Source organism: Equus quagga, chromosome 16 (genome assembly GCF_021613505.1).
Source record: "Equus quagga isolate Etosha38 chromosome 16, UCLA_HA_Equagga_1.0, whole genome shotgun sequence".
Taxonomy (NCBI): domain Eukaryota; kingdom Metazoa; phylum Chordata; class Mammalia; order Perissodactyla; family Equidae; genus Equus; species Equus quagga.
Window position 1 is genome coordinate 41,074,199 of NC_060282.1, and position 24,648 is coordinate 41,098,846.

The 24,648-nt window shown below is 39.6% G+C and overlaps 2 protein-coding genes across 5 annotated transcripts in view; one reads left to right on the forward strand and one right to left on the reverse strand.

The window, feature by feature from the left end:
- The window catches only part of PTDSS1 (phosphatidylserine synthase 1), a 66,113-nt gene extending 63,273 nt beyond the window's left edge, over window positions 1–2,840 (reverse strand). Inside the window, exon 1 of the mRNA XM_046641876.1 lies at window positions 2,534–2,840. Coding sequence (XP_046497832.1) covers window positions 2,534–2,712 — 179 coding nt within the window. The 5' untranslated portion in view covers window positions 2,713–2,840. The remainder of the gene's footprint in view (window positions 1–2,533) is intronic.
- A 264-nt stretch (window positions 2,841–3,104) lies between these two features.
- On the forward strand, window positions 3,105–22,775 carry MTERF3 (mitochondrial transcription termination factor 3). Of its 4 annotated transcripts, XM_046641879.1 has the most exons (9): window positions 3,105–3,256; window positions 5,760–6,108; window positions 7,396–7,548; window positions 12,197–12,386; window positions 16,949–17,096; window positions 17,471–17,542; window positions 18,762–18,923; window positions 21,813–21,946; window positions 22,500–22,775. In XM_046641879.1, the coding sequence occupies exons 2-9, from the start codon at window positions 5,775–5,777 to the stop codon at window positions 22,555–22,557; spliced, it is 1,251 nt and encodes a 416-aa protein (XP_046497835.1). In that variant the 5' UTR covers window positions 3,105–3,256; window positions 5,760–5,774; the 3' UTR covers window positions 22,558–22,775. The 4 variants fall into 4 exon arrangements, with proteins under 4 accessions (XP_046497835.1, XP_046497833.1, XP_046497836.1 ...); XM_046641877.1 differs by lacking the exon at window positions 21,813–21,946 and having other exon boundaries at window positions 3,107–3,256; XM_046641880.1 differs by lacking the exon at window positions 21,813–21,946 and having other exon boundaries at window positions 3,164–3,256; window positions 5,940–6,108.
- The last annotated feature ends 1,873 nt before the right edge of the window (window positions 22,776–24,648 follow it).

The window sequence follows — 24,648 nt, forward strand, 5'->3', positions numbered from 1 at the left end:
AGATAAAAGTTTAAAACACACTGCTCATTCTTGCTTCTCATTATTTAAAATAAAATACCATAATTACTTTTCTAATTTCCAAAGAAATTTCCGCACTAATTCCACTATCGCCAACCCACATATGAGATGAAGTTAAACTAAAGTTAAGATGAAACAGGCATGTACGTTATCCAAGCAAAGCAATGTCCATTTTTCCAAAGCCTTTGCTTTGTCTCAATTATAGAGCATACTACGTCCTCACTTAATGCCAAATATAATTTAGAAGACATTAGAATACAATGAAATGATGTAACAATGACAATAGCCAATGTTTATTGAGCACTTACTATTTGTCATGCTCCAAGCTAAACACAGATTATCTAAAAAAATGAACTGAACCCTCATGACAGACAATCCTATGAGGTATTACTAGATATTTTCATTTTACCTACAGATAAGGAAACGGAGGCTTAGCAAAATTAAACGGCCACACAAAAATTAAGTGGTAAAATCAGATGATATGATGAAGTATTTGAGGGTAATGAAAACTAGGGACAAGACTGATTTCTCTCCAAAGCTACACATACGTTCTTGGTTGGATACTGTGGAAAGATCGTATCTCACTGCACAGCATTAGCAGAAGACTTTACAAAAATACTAGCTGTATTCCTCAATTAACACTAAGTAATTGCTACATATGCTTCATAGCTTTAGGTAGATTCATGCAGATAGATAAACACTTACCAAATAAGACCCAAGAGTCAAATGAACTATGGAGGTGAGAAACAAGTGTGATGTGAGAGGATATTACCGGTTTTATGAAAATATGAAAACTGCAGTGATTCCCAAGGGAGGCAGCACTGGCACTTCTGTGTGAGTGTATGTGAACATGCGTGTGTAGAGGGGACAATTCATTCTTTCTTGTACAATGCTGTCCCATGCATTGTAATACATTTAGCATCCTTAACCGCCACCTGCTAAATGCCAGAAATTCCCCCAATGCTTGTGATCACCCAATATACTCCTGTACGTTTTCTGCTGACATAGACTGAGAACCATTGATTATCAGATAAAAATACTGGGAGAGAAGTAACTCACATTAATTGTGCAACAGGTACTCTGCCAAGTGCATTCATACATGTTCATTTAATCTTCATAACTCCATATGAGATAAGTACATACTTTATTCCTACTTTACAGCTGTGGACCCTGAGACTCTGAGAAAGGTTAAGTAACTTAACCAAGGACACACAACTAGTCTTGAAACCAACAGTCTGGCTCCAAAACTACAGTTCTCTGGATTGGTCTTTTAAGCCATAATGGAATGGAAGGCATGCTTTTTCTTTCTTTAGAGGTTCACTCAGAAAATATAAATCCTTGTAAGTAGGAACCATGGCATCATTATGGAACCATGTGTATCATTATGAATCAGGGATGAATCCATTCCCTGGGCTGGGGTTGAGGGGCCACACGTTCAGTGAGGTAGAGTTGCATGACGTGTGGGTCAAGAGTCAGGCTGGGTAGCTCCTATGCGTAAGTAGATACATATTAGAAGTGCCTTTAGCATATGTTTGTACGTGTGTGTGAATGTTTTCAGGGGGATAGGAGAGTTGTGTTATATTGTGAAGTTTATGTGTTTTATTTGTTGAACACTTCCATCGTGTTTACTATGCACCAGGCACCATTACAAGTGCCTGACAATCTCTCATTTCAGCATGTATGTTAGGTGATGAACAGGGCAGGGTGTGCACAGTGTGATGAGTGGTGGGTTGGTGTCTGTGCAGCAATGTACACAAGAGGTGATGGATACTGGCTGTGCTGGAAGGAGAAAGGTCCGCTGTGATACGTGTCTATAGCGGCAGTTTGTGCTGTGGTATAGATGGTCGTGTTTGAGGCTGGGGGAAGGGTAATGCCAGATGATTTGTGTGCAGTGTATACAGGAGGTGCTGCATGGGAAAGACTGTGTGGTGCACCTCCCATGTGCATTTTGTGCGTGGCAAGTAGTGCTGAATACCGGAGGAGTTCCAGTGGAAGGGGTCTGGGTTGTGTCCTGGGCCTGTGTAGGGTGCATGTAGACGCTGTGGACTGGGGTGTTTTCTGTGTGGTGCTATGTGCGGAAAGTGGTGCATCCAAGATGATTCATGCGGTGTTCCGGGTAGGGACGGGGGCTGGAGAGGAGGGGGCCGTGTCGTGATGTGTGTGCGGGGAGATGCTGAATTCGGGGGCATGGGGAGACAAGCGTGCTGGGTGACCCGCGAGTGCTCCTGATGTGGCCCGAGACGATGTATGGGAGAGGTAGTACCGCAGGGCTAGGGCCTGGGGGGTAGGGGCGAACGCTAGTCCAGAGGAGCTGTAGGGGAGGAAGCTGGGTGTGCTGGGAGACACTGGGCCGCTGGAGGAGCTGCTTGGGCAGCGGGTCTGCGAGTGTGTGCCTGGAGCAGCTAGCCCGCTTCCTCACCCAGAGCCACACCGGGCCACGCTCCCCGCCACCACCTCCCGCCCGCCCCTTCCCTTCGCCCAAGATCGCGACCCCCGCGCAGCCTGGCCGTCACACCTGGTGAAGGCGAAGTACATGAGGCTGACGATGGTGAAGCTGAGCAGGGTGATGGTGTGCGGCCGGTAGAAGAAGTCGATGGTGATGTCCTCCACTTGCTGTTCGTTGATCATCCGGAAATGCATCTTGTAGTTCACATCATCTTTGCTCAGGGTCCTGCTCCCCACGCAGGACGCCATGGCCCGCCTCCCCGTCCTGCAGCGGCGGCAGTGGTCCCGGCCCGTGGAGGCTGGGACCCCAGAGATGACGAGCCGCAGACGGAGGACAGGAGGCCGGGCGGCGGGGACGGGTCTGGCGCGGAGCAAAGCCTGGGCGCCCAGGGAAGGACGGGCGCGGGAAGGCGGGGTTGCGGCGCCACCAACGCGGCCTCGGGCAGGCGACGCCGCCGGCCGTGCCCTAGTTGGCGTCCTGGGAGAGGACTCTCTATGGTCTCACGGTGTCTTTAGATGCCAAGAGGACGAGGTCTGAGGGAAGCGGCAAGCAGGAGAAGCGAAGCCGTGCCCCCTGGCCTGCTCTTTCCGCCGCAAGCCGCCCTGTCTCCTCCCGCGCGGCCCCGCAGATGGTCTCGCCCACTCCGGCCGCAGCCCACGTGGGCTAGGAAGCGCCGCCGCGCCGGCCGGGCCGGCAGACGAGCGGCTGTGCAGCGCGGCCGGACACTCCGCGCGGGCGTGTCAGCCCCGCAGCTGCCGCGAGAGAGACCGCCAGGCACAGGCCTCGCCACAGGTAAAGCCGGAGCCGCCGGAGCGCGGGGGGCGCGCTCGCGACTGGGGTTCGGGTCCGCGTCCACCTGCGTCCAGGCCGCTCCCCCGAGCCTCATGGCCTTTCGGTCTTCGCGGTCCAATCGGGGTGACTCATTTTGTTTTATTTTTTCCCTGACTGACGAGACGGAAACGCGACCCCGCGGGTTTATTAGCGCGCTTTGCGGAGGACGCGGAAGGAGGTCCGCCGTGTCAGCTGTCTTCCTGCGGAAGTTCCGTGTGGGGAACTGAAATGGAGTAAACTGGCCTCGGGAGGGCGGCGAGCGGTAGATGAGAGGCCCCTTATTACGAAGCCATCCTCCCACCCCCTTTTCAGCTCCTGCTTTCATTTATCAGCCGTACAGAGGTAGAAATCTTGAACTCTCGAAAAACAGTATTTCAATGTTAATTCATATTCCTAGCCAAGTAGTAAAGCACACAGTTGAGAACTGGTATATGACATTTTAATGGACTTATGAATTAAGACTTTTTTCTTTTATCTTCCTGATGAAAGAGTCGTGTTAGAAGACATCACTACGTAGGGCTTCTATACACATCTGTGCATACCTAACCCGCTTTTGAATACCGTGTAGGCAAATAAGTTAACCATTGTTGCAATGGAATCGTTTCCGTCCTACAAACTTTGGGGCAGTGCAAGGCTCTGGGCTAAGGGGGAATAGTTACTGAGTGGGTGGATCCAGAGATGAGACCCAGCCGTGCTTTCGTGAACGAACCGTTAACCAGTTGTTAAGAGGTATACACAGCAATGAAATGGTGATGCAGAGAAGATAGTGCGCTTGTAAATAAAAATACAAGGATAAACAGTTGTATGCATAAAAGTCTTTTAATGAATATGGATTGAATTCCAAAGGCAATCTGTCTGATGTGGGAGGAGTATTGAGCCTGGAAAAGCTTCAGAGTGAATTTGGGATTTCAGGAGTTTGCTTTGAAGTACGACAAAATGCTAGATGAACTTAGAAGTCAAAACGTTTTGGAGCCGATAGGGACCTTAGGAATTATCTAATTGTACCCGTAACCTTTTTAAAAAATGGTTATTTAAGGAATGGTTATTGAAGCCCCATCGTGGGCCAGTCATTGTGCTAGCCCACGCAAGAAACTTAGTCTTGTCAAGGTAGCATAACTGAGGTTTTCTGGCTTCCAATTTAGTGACCTGTGACTTTGGTGTGCAGAGAATGAATGTTGTAGGTTTGAGGGAAAACTTGACAGATTTGGAGGCTCATTTTCTACCAAAATTTAACAAAAATCACCTATCCCACGAAACTATTGTGAATACCTATTGCCTTTCTAAAATCAGTTCAGAATAACAGTGAGACTTCCACTTTTATAAATCTCTTTCAGGAGGCTCCCTAAGCTACATATCTCCAAGAGGAGGTTAGACCCTAAAGAATTTGGCCTAATTCAGAACATAAAACAAGCTGAATTCCAGTATGGAGAAAAACCAAAGCAAAAAGTTGTATGCAACAATTAATTCAGCAGAATTCATTTATATTTGGTTGTGTAATCAATAATAATAATGGCTAACATTTGTTGAGCATTTCCATATGCTGGACTCCATGCTGTGTTTTATATGGATTATCTTATTTACAGTAAAATTATATACATCAAATTTACCTTTTTATTTAAGCTGGCTAAATGTAAAATTCCTTCATATTCCTGGAGTTTAAAGTAACGACAGCCTTTCTTGATTAAGAAGTCTTTTTAAAAACAATTGCTTTTTCAGTGATAGTATACATGAATTCATTGCTGGTTGCTTATGCGTTTCTGTGACTTCATTTTGACCTTTTTTTGTTTTTGAAGGCTTTTCTTTCTCTTTTTTTCTGCAGTCAAACAGAATTTGACAAAACTTGTTTTGTTCAATTCCCTTTTGAGGAACAGCTTTATCTGTGAAGTAAACAATTGTGTTCAGCCCTGAGGATAAGCAAGAAACAACCTTCTAGATAGCAATAATAATATTTCAGTGATTCATTTAAGACAAAATAGATGTCTTCCTGTTTTTTTGTGTCTAATGTATACACATAAAATGGATTTGAATAATTCAGTGTTATTTTGATCAGCAGTCTGCTTCTTAAACCTCCTTCAAACCAAATTTCAAGAACACTGAATTGCATCACCTTATTTTCTGTAAATTATTAAATTAACAGATTATTGGGTTCAGCTGTAATTTGAACATTTGCAGATTTTTAAGTGTTTTTCTTATACTAGTGATTTTGCTTTTTGCTTGTAAATTGTAAAGCATATCTTTATTTTTCCAGTTTAGAAGTTCCTGTCTTTCGGTTTGTAACTGAGACTACCTTGTTTTTGGCTTTTCCTGTGTTTAAGAAATATCTGACTACTTTGTCATCTAAATTTATTAAACACCTTTTAATTAGGAAAAAATTCTAGTTTATCTTTTTGTTGTTTGAATACTGTTTTAAACATTTAAGTAAAGTACGTTTCTCATTTTTGACAATTATATTTTTCCTTTGTAGGCTACTTTAAGAAAAATGGCCCTATCAGCCCAACAGATAGCCAGATGGTTCAACTCAATTAAATTGATTAGCGTCATTACTGCTCCACAACTCAGACAGTGCTCTCAGAGGGCTGGGAAAACTCTGTTGTGTGGCTTTTCTGCTCAGCCTCAGATGTCCTCTGACAATTTCTTTCTCCAGTGGGGATTTAAGACTTACAGGACTTCCTCCATGTGGAGTGGTTGCCAGTCGGCCAACTCCGGTAGGCAAGAGAGTAATTCTGCCCGAAGCACTCTGCTTCCTTCCGTGAATGAACAGTCGCAGAAGACACAAAAGACACCCAACTTTGATTCTGAGCTGTCTCTAGAAGGTAATTCTGAGCTTTCAAAAAAGTCCCCTTTGCCCCACTCTGGTAGTTTGAACAACCTACCTGTTTACATTCTGTTAGCCCGTTTCAAGTCATACTTTGTACCAGGCAAGAAAAAGAACAATGTCAGTTCTAATCGTTTACTTCTGTTATATCTTTATTTTACTGACTAAGAAAAAAAGTGTGTAGGTTAGTGTATATAAGATTATTTTATACCTATATATATAATGTTTGCATCTAAATACTTTATTACTTAGATTCTGTAAAAATTTTTTTTCTAGTGGTAATTAGGTTTCTTAGAGTATCATTTACGTCAAGTAAAAATCTTCCTTTTTTGGTATACAGTTCTGTGAATTTTGACATAGGCAGTTAGTTGTGTAACAACCACCACAGTCAACAAATAGAACAGTTATATGACCCCTAGAAGCGCTCTTGTGTTACCTTTTAGTCATTCCTCTCGCTTCTGTGCTTTCTATTGTAGGAATATTCCTATGCAAGGATTATTTCACTGCAAATTAGATAATATTGGGTTAAATAGAATATGAAAGAAAGCAAGCTGGAGAGAGGGAGGCAGGGAGGAGAGGCTGGCAATAAGAAATGAGAAAGGGTAGTGATTAGAGGCAAAAAATAGGACAGAAAAATCACAATCCTGAGTAAGGTAGGTTACAGTTCCCAGTGTCTTCCATACTGTGTTTGATTAAGAAAAAACAAACAAAACAACAAAATCTCAGAATCAAGGCTGTACTAGAGAGGGTCACTTACCAAATGACTACAGGAGGTAGAAATAGAATCGTGGAAGTCTTCTTAAAGACATATTTGATAACTTGGATGAGAGGGGATTGGATGAAGACAAAGACATTTCAGGATGTTACGACTTTAACCCATACAATTCAGGCTGGTAGAATATGTTGTACTTTTGGCTAAGTTAACAAGCTATGGTAGACTCAATCTCTTTCTCAAAATGTACTTGAAGGTCACTTGGTCTTTAGCATTCTTACCGATTAAAAGTGAAGAAAAGGAAAGGAATTTTGTACAGGACTCTTCCTTATAGAGTAGAAATTTATCAAGAGATTTCTTATTTTGGAGGAACAGTAGTTGATCTCTAATAGTCTTAAGCTTACCTCTTAGGAGGTAGAAAATATTTGGACTTCTTAAATGTTTAATTCTGAAGTGATCCCAAGATTTAAAAAGAAGCAAAGTAGGGAAGAGCCTGTCTTGGTAGAAATAGCTTTCGGTGTACAGAATGGAGAGCTAACTTGCTTCTCTCTTTCCACGTGGCTGGCTTTAAAGGACTGGACGATTTGCCTCCGCTGTCTCCACTGCAGCCAATTTCCGAGGAGGAGGCTGTGCAGATCATTGCAACCCCCCCATTGCCCCCAGTTTCATTCACTCTTCGAGACTATGTGGATCATTCTGAGACTCTGCAGAACTTAGTGCTTCTAGGTAAGTGAGTTAATCTACAGGTACTTTTTGAGTGTACCCTTCACTTATTTTTTTGCCTTTTTAAATTAGCATTTTTTCTTTTCTTTTTTTTTTTTTTTTGAGGAAGATTAGCCCTAAGCTAACTGCTGCCAATCCTCCTCTTTTCGCTGAGAAAGACTGGCCCTGAGCTCACATCCGTGCCCATCTTCTTCTACTTTATATGTGGGACGCCTACCACAGCATGGCTTGCCAAACGGTGCCATGTCTGCACCGAGGATGTGAACTGGCGAACCCCGGGCCGCCGAAGCGGAACGTGCGAACTTAACCACTGTGTCACGGTGCTGCCCTCTAAATTAGCATTTTTAAACTTTCTCAAAGTAGTACATATACATAAGTAGAAGACAAATAGTGTAGAAAAGACTTCTAGTGAAAAACTGTACCCCCTGCTTCTTCCCAACTTTGCATCCCATTTCCTGGAGGTGTCTCCTTTGATGGCTCTGTTTGTATTTAACCTCTAGGTGTTTATTTAAACTCTGATTGTTTATAGTGCTTTTGCTTGGTTCATTAGTTTTAGACATCAGTTGATCTCTTGTATGTACACACATTCTTTTCCCCTATTGTCTTTAATTCTCCCAATGTAGTTATATTAACAATTTTTAGATAAATTATTAGTGATGCCATTATGACTAAATATTGCTCGCTGTTCTCCAGGAAGTATACTATAATTGTTTTCCTTCCTGTACAACTTTTCATTTTCCAGAGTTAATAATTGCCTTGTTTTTTATTTGATTATTTTGTTGTTGTTGTTCCTAGAGCTAAATTTTCCCACACCTTCCAGTGGCCTCTCAGGATGGTGTTTTCTACAGTTAACACTATCAGACGATATATTAGTTCCATTTCTTTACTACCTCCTCATCTTCCTCCTGGAGATCGCTGTCATCTTGATTTGGATGGTTTCTCTCTAGGTCTGCTCCGTGATTATCTTAGCTTGTTGACTGGTAGGATGTAGGATGCACTTGGATATGGACAGTTAAAGGCAGCCAGAGGATCACACTGCAAACTTCTATTTAGTCCTCTTATTTTCAGTCTAGCAACTTATTGCAAACTTCTGCTTTTCCCATTATCTCTGGGTCTGGCACTGCTCTTACTTGATTTTCCCAGAAAATGAACCTCTTTTCCCTCGGAGGATCAAGAGGAACAGGATAGGTAAGGGATTATCCCTCAAATCCATCAGCTTTTCTCATTCACCAGTCACTGCCTTAGTTTAGGTCCTCATTTTTTGCTGAAAAGTTAGGAGTTTCCTAACTTGATAGTATTTTTGTCAGCAGTATTGCCCGATAATCTTGGTAATGTTGTACTCTTTCTAAAATGCAAATCTGACTAGGTCAGTGACCTACTTGAGATCCTTCACAGTGTCTCCATGGCATCAGAGTCCTTCATGGTCTGGCCCCTGTTTACCTTTTTAGCTTCACTACTTGCCACTTCCCTCCTTTGGTTGGCCAGCTCTGATAACTGGAGAACTTAACTCAAGTTCAGGTAACTTCTAACATGTCTTTTCTGACCCTCCAAACAGAGTGACCCTCCTCTGGGTTCTCACATCAACCCCGGCTAACTTGCATCCTAGCACTAATAACACTATTAGAATTGTTTACTCATCTGTCCCTGGGAAAGTCACCCAAATGTATAGGGAATGCCCTTTGTTCTCAAGAAGGCTTCAAGTCTTCAGAAGCATCCGCATAAACATACATAAGAATAACTGCTGGAATGCAGGATGAAAGGTAAAGTGATAGGTCCCACATAAGAGATACACATAGTGTTCTCTGGGCCCAAGGGAGTGAGACAGAGGACATCTGCAAACGGGAGGCAGCCACCTTCCTTTTGGAACAGCTTTCCTCGCCTTATGATAAGAAGTGCTATGGTGAGAAGATAAACGTAAGACATGGTCCTTATCTTTAAATAATTCACAGTACTCTTAGAGCTTTGGAATATGTTTCAGCCATTCCTTCATCTGCATGCTGGTCTGAGAAGTGACTGAAATGACAGTGCCTTAGAGGAGCCACGATTGCATTGTCAGACAGTATTTTTGAGGACTCAAATGTCCTGGTTCTTCTCTGTTTTCTGCCTTTCCCTGCCTGTTCTACATCCCGGGAGTCTGACCTCTCTGCACTAGGGCTCCTTTGCCAGCTGCCTTCTGGGCAGCATCAGCTAGTGGGAGGAGAGGGAGGGCAGGTGGGAGTATGTCTTCCCTGTTCCCTCCTTGCTTTGGGTCATGTAACTGCCTCACTCCATCACAGCTGCTCCTGCTGAGCAGTCCTTTCTCTCTAGCTTCCAGCTCCCTCTGAGTTCGGGTAATACTTTTTCCTCCCTTGTCCCTTTAGGACTGGGGCGGGTGCCCTTCTTTGTTCCCTTAACTCTGCTCACACCTGTGTATAGAGTCCTTTTATTGAAGTCCTTTTTATTTGAATTTTCTGGGACAGTTTCTGTTGCCTGCCAGATCCCTAATTGATACACTAAATACGTGTAACCATAACGGAATATGGTGGTAATGTTTGTAGTTGCTGGACTGCTGGGATAAAGCCTACTTAGACCGTGGTCACCTAGAAGGTAGAATCATGCGTTATTAATTTTTTATATCCCCGGAGCCTACCCGAAGTGCCTGGTCTACAGTAGGCATTCAGTGACTATTTTTTCAAGTTAATGAAATTGTGAGTAAGCTGAAGTGATTTGTGCTGACAGCAGTGTGCTCTCCTGATGAGATTCTGCCCTCCTACGGCTGTTAAAAAGCAGCTTTTCAGGATTTTTGTTTCAGCACAGTCAGGGTGTGACAGCTCATGCTGAGCAAGGCACTTCAGCACATGTAAGCTGTAATATTTAGTTAAATTTAAAGTCTGAACCCTTTATGTTATTTTTAAAACATCCCTTCCCCCACTTATCACAGATTTTTGAAACTAGTTTCTATCTTATTTATCCATCTATCCAATAATTTATTTATTTTTCTATGAATATTATTTTTAAATTACAAAAGAATTAAATCTAGTTGTTAAAAGTACAAATATCACAAGAGAAAGAACTCACCCTCTCTACATCTCCAGCTCTACTTTCCAAAGGTAACCACCTTACCAATTTGTTGAGAAGCTTTCCAGACCTTTTTCTATACAAATATATATTATACAGAAAGCCATACATAGGTTTTATATTTTATGTGGTCAAAATAATAGTATTTAAATTCTATGTTTTCTTCTAGTAGTTTTAGAGTTAGTGCACGTTTAAATTTTTAATCAATTTGAAATTTTTGTATTAGATATAGAATGAATTTTTAGAAAATTTTTTAACTTTATTGAGGTCATATTGGTTTATAACATTGTATAATTTCAGGTGTACATTATTATATATCAGTTTCTGCATAGACTAGAAGGAATTCTCAATTTTTTTCCAAATAATGGGGCTAGTGGCCCCATTATATTTTAATGAATAGTCCATCTTTTGCCCATTTATTTGATATGCTAAATTTTTAGTTCATCCTGGATTTGTTTCTGGTCTTTATTGTGTATATGTGCACGTGTTCTAATAGTATATGGAATTATTATTTATTTTTCTGGTCATGGACACCATTAAAAATGTTTTTATTTCATTGCTTTTATATTTAAGACTGTAAAGTTGCACCTAGAAATCAGTTTGAGAGTTGTTTTTAACCAGAAGAATATTTTTAAGAATAGAAAATTTTAAGTCTAAACTTGGTTTTACATTATCTTTGAATGTTTATTCTCAAAATAAGGAATAGACCTTTCCTATCCTTGTTTAATTTGTTATTTTAATCAGATAAAAGGAAAAAATGAGAGAATTAAATGCTCAGTTTTAATGAGAATTTTGAATTACAGGTTACTTTGATTCCCTGCCTAATTAATGTTGACATCTAATTATATCCATAACCAAAGAATACTTAAAAACAACTTGCTTTCTCCCCTTCTTTCTCTCTCCTGTCCCTCGTCTCATTTACTTAGATCACCTAAGATTATAAGGATAGGTGAAGGTTACAGAGTGTATACTTTCTGCTTTGTTGTGTACCTGAGGGCTGCATATGTTCCCCCTTCTCATGCAGACATTTCTTGAACTCCTTCAAGGTACTTGTCTCTGTGGTAAACACCTGGATATTACAGTGAGTAATGAGTAAGACAGAGGGTCATTTTTATTCCCCCTATGGAGGGGATTATGAGCATATTTTAAAAATAATGCTTATAACTAAGAAAATGATTAACTTCAAAGAAAATAATTTATTCATAGAGTTTGTTACCCTGCAGAATTACCAGTCAAGCAATTACCATGGAGAACATTAGGGGCTCATAAGCATCCTTCAAACAGTGTTCAAGAAACCTTGGATAAAGATGATGATCCTAGGCCAGGGTGACAGTGCATTTGTTTTGGGTGGAAATTTAGCCCGAAATGCACTGTTTTCTTCTATACATGGCTTTGAAATAAATACTACATTTTCACTATATTTTTCTTCCTTCAACCAATTTAGTTTAAAAGTATTTAGACGTTTCTATTGGCCAATCTCAGTTCTCCCATGGATAGGTTGTTGATCTCCATCAGTAATTTCTTGTTTCTCTGTATCAAGTTTAATGACTGAGCTAAGCAGTTATTTTCAAACAGTGTTTGTAATTTATTATAGGAGTGGATTTGTCCAAGATAGAAAAACAGCCAGATGCAGCCAACCTCCTTCTGAGACTGGATTTTGAAAAAGACATTAAGCAAATACTCCTGTTTCTTAAAGATTTGGGTATAGAGAATAACCAACTGGGAACATTCCTGACTAAAAACTATGCTATTTTCTCTGAAGACCTTGAAAATCTTAAGACCAGGTAGGGCTTTTAGAATGATTCTCATATAACCAAAGAAACAGTTATGGAGGAAATGTGTGTGAAAGTTATTTTTTAAGTCTCAGCTGCACATGATCTACTGAGATAATGAACATGAATGTTATTTTCTTGTTATGGACCTTTGATCAATATTTATCTAAAACTCTTATTTCACTACCCATTATTTTTTTTGTTTTCAACTTATTGCTGAGTCAGTACTTAACTGTTTCTCTTCAGAAACTGGAATGAGCTTTTTAAAAACTCCATTAAAAAGGGGCAGAATTATCTGAGAGTGCACTTAAAGTTATGAAAGCCTGAACTTTGTTTTTTTCTGACCATTTTAGATGGTAGTCATTTGACATTTTCTTGGCAAATTATTGTACAATTTGCTTAATCATTTCTGTAAGTTGGCTATTTTCGTTGTTCCTTTTTTTCTTCTTTAAATAGCACTTCCATAAACATCTTTGTACTTCATTCAACATTCAAAGAATTTATTGAATCTGTGAGAATCAATACAGTGAGATAGTATTGATCTGTGAGATAGAATCCTGCTAGGCATTGGGAGCACCTCAGAGAACAAGACGGAGTCCCTGTCCCTAAGTTCACATTTCGAATCCATCATCATCCCCACCTCTTGCCTAAATCACTTCTTCTCTGTATTTCCAGATTCACTGAATGGGGGCACTGTTCACTCTGTTGCCCAAATCAGAAATGTTGGCATTAACTTTGGCTTCTCTGCTTTTAGCGTCCACATCTAATTAATCATGAAGGCCTATCAGTTCTATTTTTCTCTCTCTCAAATCAGTCAAAGCATTTCCCTTAATCTTCACTGTGAATACTTTCCTTGGGCCGCCATCATTTCACATGAAGATTACTGCACTAACAGTAAGTAAAGTAACAGAAGATTAACAGTCTCCTAACTGTTCGGCCTCTAGTCTTCTCTCCCCAGACTAGTCTCACACTAACCTTGAGCCTCACTACATTTCGGAGAGCTTTGCAGTTCCTTGAACCATCAGAGTCTAATGCCTTGAATCTGAATTAAGAGAAAACAAAACAAAAAACTGCATTTCTTAATTGAACAATTTGAGCCCTTTTTATATCTGCAAGGCACTGAGCTAGACTTGAACCATGTAAGATGAACATGCTCTCTCCCTTCATGAGACTTACGGATTGGTCTAATGTAGATAAGCTATTACAATACAAGGAAGAGAAAGAATGATTTTAGTAAACTCAATCTGACACATCCAGCTCTGCTCCTCCTTAGTCAGGAACACTGTTCCCTCCGATTCAGACACCAACTCGCCCTAGTTGCTCAAGGTTTATTGCTAGGAAGCATGCATACTAGGAGGTGGGGATCACTGGGGGCCATTTCAGAGGCTGCCTACTGCACCATTATTATTAGTATCCCCATTTTACAGGGGAAGCACAAAGAGGTTAAATAATTGCCCAATACTACACCACTAGTGTAAGTGGCAGAGCTGGATTCAAACCAGTTAGTCTAACTCGGAGTCCTGGCTACTACACCGTATCGTCTCCCTACATTTAATTCTGGGAAGCCAACTTAAGCTTAAAAGGAGCGTAAGTTACTTGTTCAAGATCACACATGCTCCTGACGACTAAGGAATAATATCATAAGGATATTCTCGTAGTGTAATGGTTTTTAAGCCTGGCTGACTGGTAAATTAAACTGTGAAACATTTCTTAAATTACCTGGACTTGTTTAATAGGTAATTTATCCACATGTACTCAAAAGGATATACAGTGACAAATAAGCTTCTACTGGAAGAAGCAAGGATATGATAATCTTTATTTAGTTGAACTTAGCTTCTGGCTCTGCTATATACAACAGTTTTATTTTCTAGAATTTCTGTAACAACACTGATTTTATATACTTGTTTTCTTTTTAATGAGGAAAATTTTAAATGTATAAAAAAGTTATTTGATTCTTTCTAAGAATTTTCAAATGAATAATCTGCATTTAAATTATTTAAATATTTTTTTGGTTGGGCCTTATATCTTAATGTTTTCTTAGAAAAATGAGGGCTGGCCCAGTGGTGTAGCGGTTAAGTTCACGTGCTCTGCTTTGGCGTCCCAGGATTCACAGGTTCAGATCCCGGGTGCAGACCTACGCACTGGTCATCAAGTCATGCTGTGGCTGCAGCCCACATACAAAATAGAGGAAGATTGGCACAGATATTAGCTCAGGGCCAGTCTTCCTCAAGCAAAAAACGAGGAAGATTGACAACAGATGTTAGTTCAGGGCCAGTCTTCCTCACCAAAAAAAAAGAAGAAGAAGAAAAGTGATCACAATGTAGACAACAGTTTTGATAATGTTTTTTTTTTCTTCCTCTTGCTCTCCCTTCCCCTGGTGGTGCCCCTCAATGTTGTGTGGCCAGTTTAGGTTAAGTGGGTTAAGCCCATCACATAGGCTCCCTTTTCCAGTGTGTTCCAAAATGTCCCGCCCACTAAAGAAGGATAGCAAGTTCCTTTCTTTTCTTCTTCTTCTCCTCAAAGCCGCCTAGTACATAGCTGTATATTCTAGTTGTAGGTTCTTTTGGTTGTGCTATGTGGGACACTGCCGCAGCATAGCCTGATGAGCGGTGCTAGGTCTGCGCCCAGGATCTGAACCAGTGAAACCCTGGGCCACCGAAGCGGAGCACGTGAACGTAACCACTTGGCCACAGGGCCAGCCCCTTGATAATGTTTGAATCAGATATTGACCCTTGCTGCCACCAAAAAAAATGAAAAAAAAAAAATAATCCTTTTTCTCGCCTACTTATTCCTGTCCCTCATCAACCTTCCAAGACTCATCTCTGGAGGCAGCTACTATTATCAAGTTTTTGTTCAACCTCCCAAGAATGTTCTATCATACACAAGCATATATGTATATCTTTGTACACACTTATACGTTAACACACATACATAGAATTGGTAGCATTGACACATACCATTCTGTACCCCACTTTCTTTCTTTAACTATATCTTGGAGATTCTTTCTTGTCGGTGCTTCCTTTTCTTTTTAAGCTAGAATAGTTCATTTGTAGATCTATCTAGTCCCCTATTAATAAACACGTGGCAGTTTCCAGTCTTTACTGTCACAACGAGACTACAGTGACTCTCCTTGTATACACTACGTCATTTCACACATATGGGTGGATCTCTGTAGGACAGTTTTCTAGAAGCAGAATTGCTATGTCAAAGGATATGTGCATTGCAGTTTTAATAGATATTGGCAAATTGTCCTGCGTATAGGTTGTTTTCCAGTTAACACTCCCACCAGTAGTGTACAGAAGTGCCAATTTCCCTATTATCCTCACTAATACGGTGCTATCACATTTTATGGTTTCAGTTCATTTTATAGATAAAGCTAATGCCTCGTTGTTTTGGAAATGACGTTTGGAGCATCAGATGTTTGGAGGATCTTTCCATATTTCAAATTTCTATTTACATTTCCTTTTCTTTAAATTATATCTGTTCTTTGCCATTTTTTAGTTGGGCCCTTTTATTTTTGTAAGTATTCTTTTGTATATTAACAAAATTAGTTCTTTCTCTGTGACATGTCATAAATATTTTTCCTAGATTGTCACTTGTCTTTGACTTTGGTGTTTTTTTGCCTTGCATTTTGAATTTTTATGTAGTTAAATTTATCAGTCTTTTCTCTCATGGCCTCTAAGGGACTGCTTTAAAGGAGTAATAGTCATTTGAGTAGAAAATATAAGTTCTGATATATGGTAGAGAAACATCATTGGCATTAGGTGTAGGCATGCCTGAGTTCAGATCTCAGCTTTGGCATTAATCTGGTGGCCTAAGTCATTGGTGGTCTAAGACAAGTCATTTAACTTCTCTGAATCTATGTTTCTTCAAGTGTAACATGGAAAATTTACCTGGCTCACAGGTTTGTTCTTGTTTTTTCTGGTGAGAATTAGACAAGATAATGTTCTGGTATATTTTAGGCATTTAATAAAACTGCTTTTTACTATGTTTATAAATTTTTAAAAATAATGTTATTTTATTGTCAAACTTTCTATATTTTACTATCTTATTTTGGTTCCCACAAACTTAGGAAATTTCTTAGTTGTTAACAGAATAACATCTTGAAAGACTATAGTAAGAATTATTTATGAAAATACATACTCAGTATATGTACTAAAATAATTTCTCTCTTAGTTTCAGCCATGCTTGAGGATCTTTCTTTGTAAAACAAGTTCTGAATCTCTTATTTTTTAAATGTGTATGTTTTCTGTTCTTAGCAAAAAAAATTGTTAAACAGAAGCTATTTCATTTTTTTTCTACCAAGTAATAAGTCAGATTCACTGAAAAGGGAATCTATCTGTTAGTGGATTTCAGAATTATATTCTGTTTCCAAGTATAAATGGAAACCATTCTAGAGTTGGATGGATGCTTGTTTTGTTTTAACCATGTTTTGGCCATTATTACATTATTGTAGAATGTTTAACGTATCTTTTTTTTTGGTGTGGGAGCCTTTTTAAAAACAGTTGTTACTTTGGAAAATAGCATGACACTAGTAAATGTTTATCATATGTATGTATATTTTGTTTCTCTAGAGTGGCTTATCTACAATCAAAAAATTTCAGTAAGGCAGATATTGCACAGATGGTCAGAAAGGCACCATTTTTGCTGAGTTTTTCAGTGGAAAGATTGGACAACAGATTGGGATTTTTTCAGAAAGAACTTCAGCTTACTGTGAAGAAGGTAAAGAAAAGGAGAGAATTGTCTATTTCCATATCAGCTACATTTAGTAACACTTAAATCTCATGTTTCTAATGGATGTGTGGCCCATATGAATTCTATAAATGCCTGGTATTTTCTGAACAAGATGAATTACCTGCTAGGTTAAGCATATAGCTGTATCATTATATAATTTTCCAGCAAATTGGTTCCTGAAGTTTTGTTTTCAGTATTTGTTTTTCCTCAAACAGTATTATGTTTGTATATTTCTGTTATTCCTAGCATTTCTCTGACAGGTCATATTTGAAATTTTGGTTTTGTATTCCTAGTAATGCCTTGATTTTCCAAAATAGTTGCATATTCATATGTAGTACTGATAATTTCTTTTATGACTCTAGACTCGAGATCTGGTGGTTCGTCTCCCAAGGCTGCTAACTGGAAGTCTGGAGCCCGTGAAAGAAAATATGAAGGTAGAATGACTTCAGGCTTTTGAGAAATCAGCTTCTTTCTTTAAATGTTTAAGTCTTCTGAAGGGGATACATTTTGCTTCTGTCATCTTAGAGAAAACTGGATTATAAAAGAAGTTATTTCTAAAATGATGGACATAGGAAATGATATAATAAATATCTAGCAAGCAGTTTATTTTAGTTAATAATATTTTCACATGTGGACCAGATGGTACATGAGTAAATTACCTTGCAGACATTGATAGCCATAATCCTAGAGTAATAGATTAGGTATCTGGGTGGTACCTGGAAACTGCTTCTGTTGCCCAGTATGAGAGTCTGTGTCTATGTCAGATTCCTCCGTAGCGGGGAGGTGCCTTTTGGAGGCTGGATCCAAAAGACTTCTGTGAAGAGAGTAGTGGCCAGCACATTGCTCTCCTTAGAACCTGTGCCAGTTGCCAGCTCTAGTTCTATCACAGAACATACTAGACACTCGATACTGTCCTACCTCCAAGAGAGAATAGTGTAGAGCCAAGGCAGCTGACTAGTTAGTATACAGAGCTGTAGTAGTATTTGAAATTATTATATAAGACCTATTTTCTGAGGTGCTTAAAGTGTTTCATATTCAGTTGTTGAAGAAGTTTTTATTGAGCACCTGCCCACACACCATGCTGGGGAGATAGTCCCTGCTCTCATGGAGCTTACAGTCTTGTTGGGGGATAGCATGCAGAGTGATAAGAGCAATGGATTAATGGGGGAGCCATAGGTTTCTATGAATGCACACAGAGGACCTAACCCACATTTGGGTGTTTAGTTTTATCATCTCAGTCTGGAAATTTGACATGTAGTTTTTCCAGATAACATGTATATGAGTGTGCTTGGGAGCAGAGGCTCAAAAAGCACTTTGAAAATCTTACTGCTGGTCTGTGTGGTGTAGGGTCCATACAGATAACCTGACCAGGCCTCCCATGTCCACCTTTATTCTATCTCATAATTATGATAGCTCCTTTTGGTGATCTTCATGATGATCACCATGCTGTGAGTAGCTCATTCTCAGGAGAAGGGTCTGAAATTCAGTTTGCCCCCGAAGCAGGAAGCTATGCTCCCTTGAGGGCATTGGCATAGCTTTATCTCTAGATTTTAATGTTCTTATTTTAAATTTTAAAAGAATCAATGTGTCCTCTGGCATATACCAAAATAACTATTTCTATTCATGATTCATAACAATTCTACTTTCTTTTAGGTTTATCATCTTGAGCTAGGTTTTAAACTTAATGAAATTCAACATATGATCACCAAAATCCCAAAGATGTTAACTGCAAATAAAAGGAAACTCACTGAGACTTTTGACTACGTTCACAATGTGATGAGCATTCCTCACCACGTCATTGTCAGGTTCCCGCAGGTAAGGAGTGCACAACTCTCTGCAGGAGCCTCATTGCCCTTCATTTGGAGCTGCTCTCTAGGTGCATATTGCTGTTTACTTGTGAAAGTTCCTTGCTATTTATGAAGGAATTGGACTGAATGCAGTCTAGCTCTGAGAGTTGTATTAAGGTCATCTTTATTTTGCCCATCTTTTTATCAAGACATCTAGCAAATGGAGTAGAGGGATCACTTGTGAAAAGTTTACAACTTCTAAGGCACACATGCATATCTCTGGTGATGAATCTCCTTCCCTGTAGTTTTTACCTATTTCTTGTTATGTCCTTTGGAATCTAACGTATTCTCCTTTGTGTTTTTCTCCATTTAAATTTGGAATAGATCACTGCCTTTAAAGGTCCTTTCAATTCTACATATACTTTTTACTTATGGTCTATCTAAATCCATTAGTTAAGCCATATTGTAATGATCTCCTACCAAAGCATAAAACAGCTCCAGTTTGCCATCATGCCAAAGCCATAATTATAGTTTCTAAGCTAATTAGACTTTCCTGTTCTTTAGCTAGTGAGTGACATTATTTGCTCTTTGAAAGCAGAGATCTTGTCGGGTTTATACCCTGCTGAAATCCCAGTGCCTGGAACTATACTGGGCAGTTCGTAGGCCCTAGATAAATACGTGTTGAACAAAGGATGCCATCCTTCTTTGCTGTTGGCCATGTGAATAGACAGACCCTTGGTAAGTATTCACTGGATAAGTGAAAGATCAAATTTCATTAAAGTGATCCCTCTACTCCATGTGCTTACATTCTTGATGTAAAAATGGGCAAAAGAAATATGACTTTAATATAACTCTCAGAACTAGATGGCTTTTGGTACACTTCCTTTACAAATAGCATTATTTACCTGTCATACTTCACTGTGAATAGTCCCTTTATAGAGAATTTTTCTGTTTCATCAAATGCATATATATTCATTATAAAATGTTAGAAGCCTGCAGTGGTGCAAATTTGGCTTATAGAACAGTTGTAAAGTAAGTAATCTTTAACTAAAAGCATAAAAATTAGTTTTCCCCTGGGTTGGTAGATAATTCAGTGACAGTAGAGCATGATAGGAGAGTCTGATTTAGGGATACAAAAATCAGTCAGACATGGTCTTTCTTGTGGAACTTGTAATCTGGTGTGGAAGGAAGGTTTTAAAAATGTAATTGCTTTATATAATGTTAGAGTCTTAACCAGATGTCTTATAGAGCTAGTTAATTTAGAAGAGGTAGGAAAATCTGTAAAAATAATAACAGCTATTGAGTGCTTACTATGTGCCAGCTCTGTCTTCACTTCCTTGTATTAATTCATTTAATCTTCACAACAACTATATGAGGTTGGTACTGTTATTATCCCTATTTTACAAATGAAGAGAGTAAGCATAAAGAGATTGAGTAACTTGTCCAAGGTTCCCCTGGTTACACGGGGCAGACCAGGGTCAGAACTCTGGCAGTTGAGCTTAAAAACCCATGTTCTCAACTAGGATATGCTGCCACTCTAAGTGAAATTTGACTTATCAGTAGGATGAGTGGGGTCTCAAAGATGGACAGAAACTTTCCAAATAGAGGAAACTATAAACTTGACCAGATGCATCAAAATCACTTGTTTAAAATCACAGATTTTAGGCACCCCAAACCCTAGCTTCTGGGAAGTCTGTGGTAGAACTGTAGCTTCCGTATGGAGATTCTCTGACTCCTAGGAGTCTGGGTAGTATTCCTGAAAAATACAACTCATTAATGGAAAAATACATTAACTGACAGTAGGACTGCCAGGAAACTGATACAGACTTTAAATTTTTGGCTGGTGCTTGAAAAATTCAGTGGTGTGAAACTAATTTTCTCAGGCAAATAGCAGTTCTGGTTGGCACATGTTTATGATTAATTAAAAAGAGGGAAACAATTATAACTTAAGAACTGGCTAGTTTAGTCATCAAAGCAGCAATCCTGGGAGGTAAAGGATAACAAAAACAGGGTAATGCACATGAGGAAATCACTAGTTAAGGAAAGAAGTTATATTCAGGATCCCCTAACACCTTGTTTCTCCTCTGACTGCGGGTGTCTGTGAATGCAGAGCTGGAGTCCACCCTAGGACAAAAGAGGATCAGTAATTCTCAGGCCAGGGTGTTTTTTTTATCCCTGAGAATTTAATGGATCATTAACAGGATGAAATTTTTCTGACAATGGCAAAATGGCCCCTTGTGGTCAAGAAACAAACGAAAAAAGAAAAACTCAATCTGAGCTTTGGTATTTGGACTTAAAAGAGCACACAAATCTCTGGTAATAAAGTCACTTTGAACCATTGGAGAAGTAATATAATATCATAAGCTGTATAAATGCTTCTCAGTATTATTATATTTAGGAAATTAATAATAGTTTGGGAGCTTCTGAGTCATTTGTGGTCTTGTCTGTAGGTTGTATGATACTTTTCTAAGCCAAGAGTTATTGCATAGGCATACTTCTAAAGAAATACGTCTAAAAGCTTTTTACATCTTTATGAGAAGTAATAATGTAGTAATGGAAATTTAGTTGCCAAAATGAAGGCAGAACAGCATGTAATTTGTTTTTGCAGAGAGAGAAAAAGATGTTTTGTTCCCACAGAAAGCCAATCGTATGTTGAGTTAGCACATTATTCTTTTTTTGGTCACTGTTTTCAAAGAACTTTAGTTTTCAACAATTGGTTTTCAAAATGTCCTCTCCAAATGATCTCTTATTATTTTGTTTCTACTCAAACATAGGAAAGGCTCCTAGAGGTCATGTGCCCTGTCAGGTGTTCCCAATGCCTCTGAAATACAGCCAAGGGAAGAAACTGAGAATTAGTACTGAATGCAGTTCACTTGGGCCTTGCCAGGGAGCCTCACAGATGTCTCTTCTGCTTCAGGGCTCTATTTCAAGTGTGGCCAGGTCTCCCACTTCTTCCTTCTGTCTTGTGGCTGGCTGTAGGGACTCAGCCTGCTTCCTTTTTAAAGTTGCTGGCACTCACTCTCCTCCTTGGGAGTTTTACCTCCGAGACAGGTAAAACGTACTTTCCCTAATTGCTCCCCTAGTGGCCAGGTTCACTTCATGTTGATACTAGTCAGAGAGAGGCAGCAGCAGGAATTTAAAAAAAAGTATGGAAGCTTCACAGCGTATGAAATCTTATAAATATTTTGATGCCATAGATGTTGATCTCCAACTTTGGTTCTCAAACTTGGCAGGCGTCAGAATCACCTGGGGGACTTGTGGGGTCCCCCCTCAAAGCTTCTGGTTAAGTAGGCTTGGAGGGGCGCCTGAGGATTTGCTGTAACAGCCTCTCCCCTCTCTCTCTGGATTAGTCAGTGTTCTTTGCCTACAGTGTAGTCCTTAATTATTTTATAATTGTTATGTTGGTTAGTTTTGAGTCCCTTTTTAATAATAACTTCTTAGCAGAACCCATAGGATTTAAACCCTGTGGCATTTATCATAGTTACTGAGCATGTGGTGAATACTTTGTAATTGTTAGCCTATTAAAATTTTTAGCCAAATAAACATTCTAATCATCTTTCAGTGCACGATGTTTTTTTTAAAACTTTTTTTTTTTCTTTTCTAGATATTTAATACAAGGTTGTTTAAAGTCAAAGAAAGACATTTGTTTCTTACCTATTTAGGAAGAGCACAGTATGATCCAGCAAAACCTAACTATATCTCTTTGGACAAACTGGTATCTATGCCTGATGAAATATTTTGTGAAGAGATTGCCAAAGCCTCAGTACGGGACTTTGAAAAATTCTTAAAAACTCTTTAATTTTTGATGAATGTTAAAATGTAATAATATCAAGTGGATGTATATATGAATATATTTTTAAATAAATGCCTCAAGCCTCAATTGGTATTGGAAACAGTTTCTTGATACTGTAAATTTGCGTACACTTGTGGTAGATCTTTCTCACAAGTTCCTAGTGACTTAATTCTTTGACTCAACCATTTCCTTCCTTCTGGGGAAGGAGAGAACTAAAAATACAGCAGGCTTAGAGAGAGAGAGTTGGTTTACTACAGGCTGCCATGTTGTCATTCTGGTGAAGATGAGAACAGTAGAGGAGATTCCTCTTATATTCACAGGTCTTTTAAAGTAGTTTCATTATAAGGCAGCTTTATTTTCTTTGAAATGTTAGGATTTTCTGGAGGATACCATATTATTCATAAATATCTGGTACTCACTAGATAATGCTACAAAACACCTTCCATTTTGGATTATCTTCACAGTTATCTTCCTGAGCACAGATATTCAAAGTTGCCCACAGTTGGCTACTGAGAATCAGGAAAGGGAACAAAGATAGAATAGTAGTTTGAAGGTAAGTAGAGGGCAAGGAGACATAGTAACTAAGGCCGTAATGAACCTTTGACTTACTGCCACTTGCAAAGATTGATAGCATGGATTGATACATTTTTTTCCATTTACCGTTTAGACATGTAATCCTGGGCAAATGATTGAACCTCTGAGTCTGATTCTTTATTGGTAAAATGAGGCATCATGACTTTATCTGCCTTAGGATCACAAGATTGAGTAGGCAGTTAACACTGGTGGCCCCCAAGGAGCCACATCTGGTATTTGCACTCTTTTTTAGTCCCCTTCCACACTGATTGGGCCAGTGTGATTTGGTCCATGGGGCGTCATCAAGCAGAGGCTTGATAAGCACATGCACATTGGGGCTTGTCCTCTTGGAACTCTGAGCCACAGTGTAAAGAGGTCTGGTGATTCTACTGGAGAAATGAGGTGGAGAGAGATTTCTAGCCAAACATCAAGCTGTGCCAGCCATGCCAGCAGCACCAGACATGTGAGGGAAGAGGCTATCTTGAATAGTCCAGCACCAGCAGATAACACATGGAGCAGAACTACCCAGCTGAATTCAGAATTGGGAGAAAGAATAAGGTATTTTATTTTTATTTTATTTTTTGCTGTGGAAGATTTTGTCCTGAGCTGACATTGCTGCCAATCCTCTTTTTTTTTTTTTTGGCCTTGAGGAAGATTAGCCCTGAGCTAACATCTGTGCCAATCTTCCTCTCTTTTTTGTATGTGGGACACTTCCACAGCATGGCTGGTGAGTGGAGTAGGTCTGCACCCAGGACTTGAACCTGTAAACCTGGGCTGCCATAGCAGAGTGCATGGAACTTTAATGACTTGGCCACAGGGCTGGGCCCTAATAAGGTATTTTAAACCACTAACTTTGGGGTAGTTTGTTGTGCGCCAGAGTTGTGGTGTGCTGGATGTCCTGAAACTTTGTGAAAACTAAATTTGTAATTGGTCAGGGCCAAGTATAGTGGCCTTCCTGTTATGTGTTTTATTCATTCGCTCAACAGGTATTTGAGTTCCTGGAATACCGTAGTGAGTGTGGCATAGATAACTGCCTTCATGGATTTCTTTAATGGATGAAATCAATAAATGGGAAACAAAGAAAGTACAGCCAGGAGACAAAGCATGGAACCATCCAGCCTGGTCTTTCTATGGCTCAGAACCTCATTTTGCCTTTATTAACAACCCGCTCATCTCAGAATAGGCTAGTTGTGCTGCTATAATGAACAGTCCTGAAACCTCAAATGATTTAAAACCATGCAAGTTTTTATCTCATACATGTCCAACTTGGGACCAAAAAGGCTCTGCTCCATATCATCTTTAGTGATAGAGGTTGATAGAGCCTACACTGTGTCTAGTGTAGCCAGTCTTTGGAAGGGGAAAGAATGTGGAGAATTGCCTTTTAAAA

What these genes read in the sequence shown, in the direction of transcription:
- MTERF3 (XM_046641877.1), top strand. Translation starts at nt 5,775, where the DNA reads ATGGCCCTATCAGCCCAACAGATAGCCAGATGGTTCAACTCAATTAAA. An exon ending in CCGTGAAAGAAAATATGAAG is followed by an intron (nt 17,543 to 18,761) that starts GTAGAATGACTT and finishes ACTTTCTTTTAG; the next exon opens with GTTTATCATCTTGAGCTAGG. An exon ending in TCATTGTCAGGTTCCCGCAG is followed by an intron (nt 18,924 to 22,499) that starts GTAAGGAGTGCA and finishes TTTCTTTTCTAG; the next exon opens with ATATTTAATACAAGGTTGTT.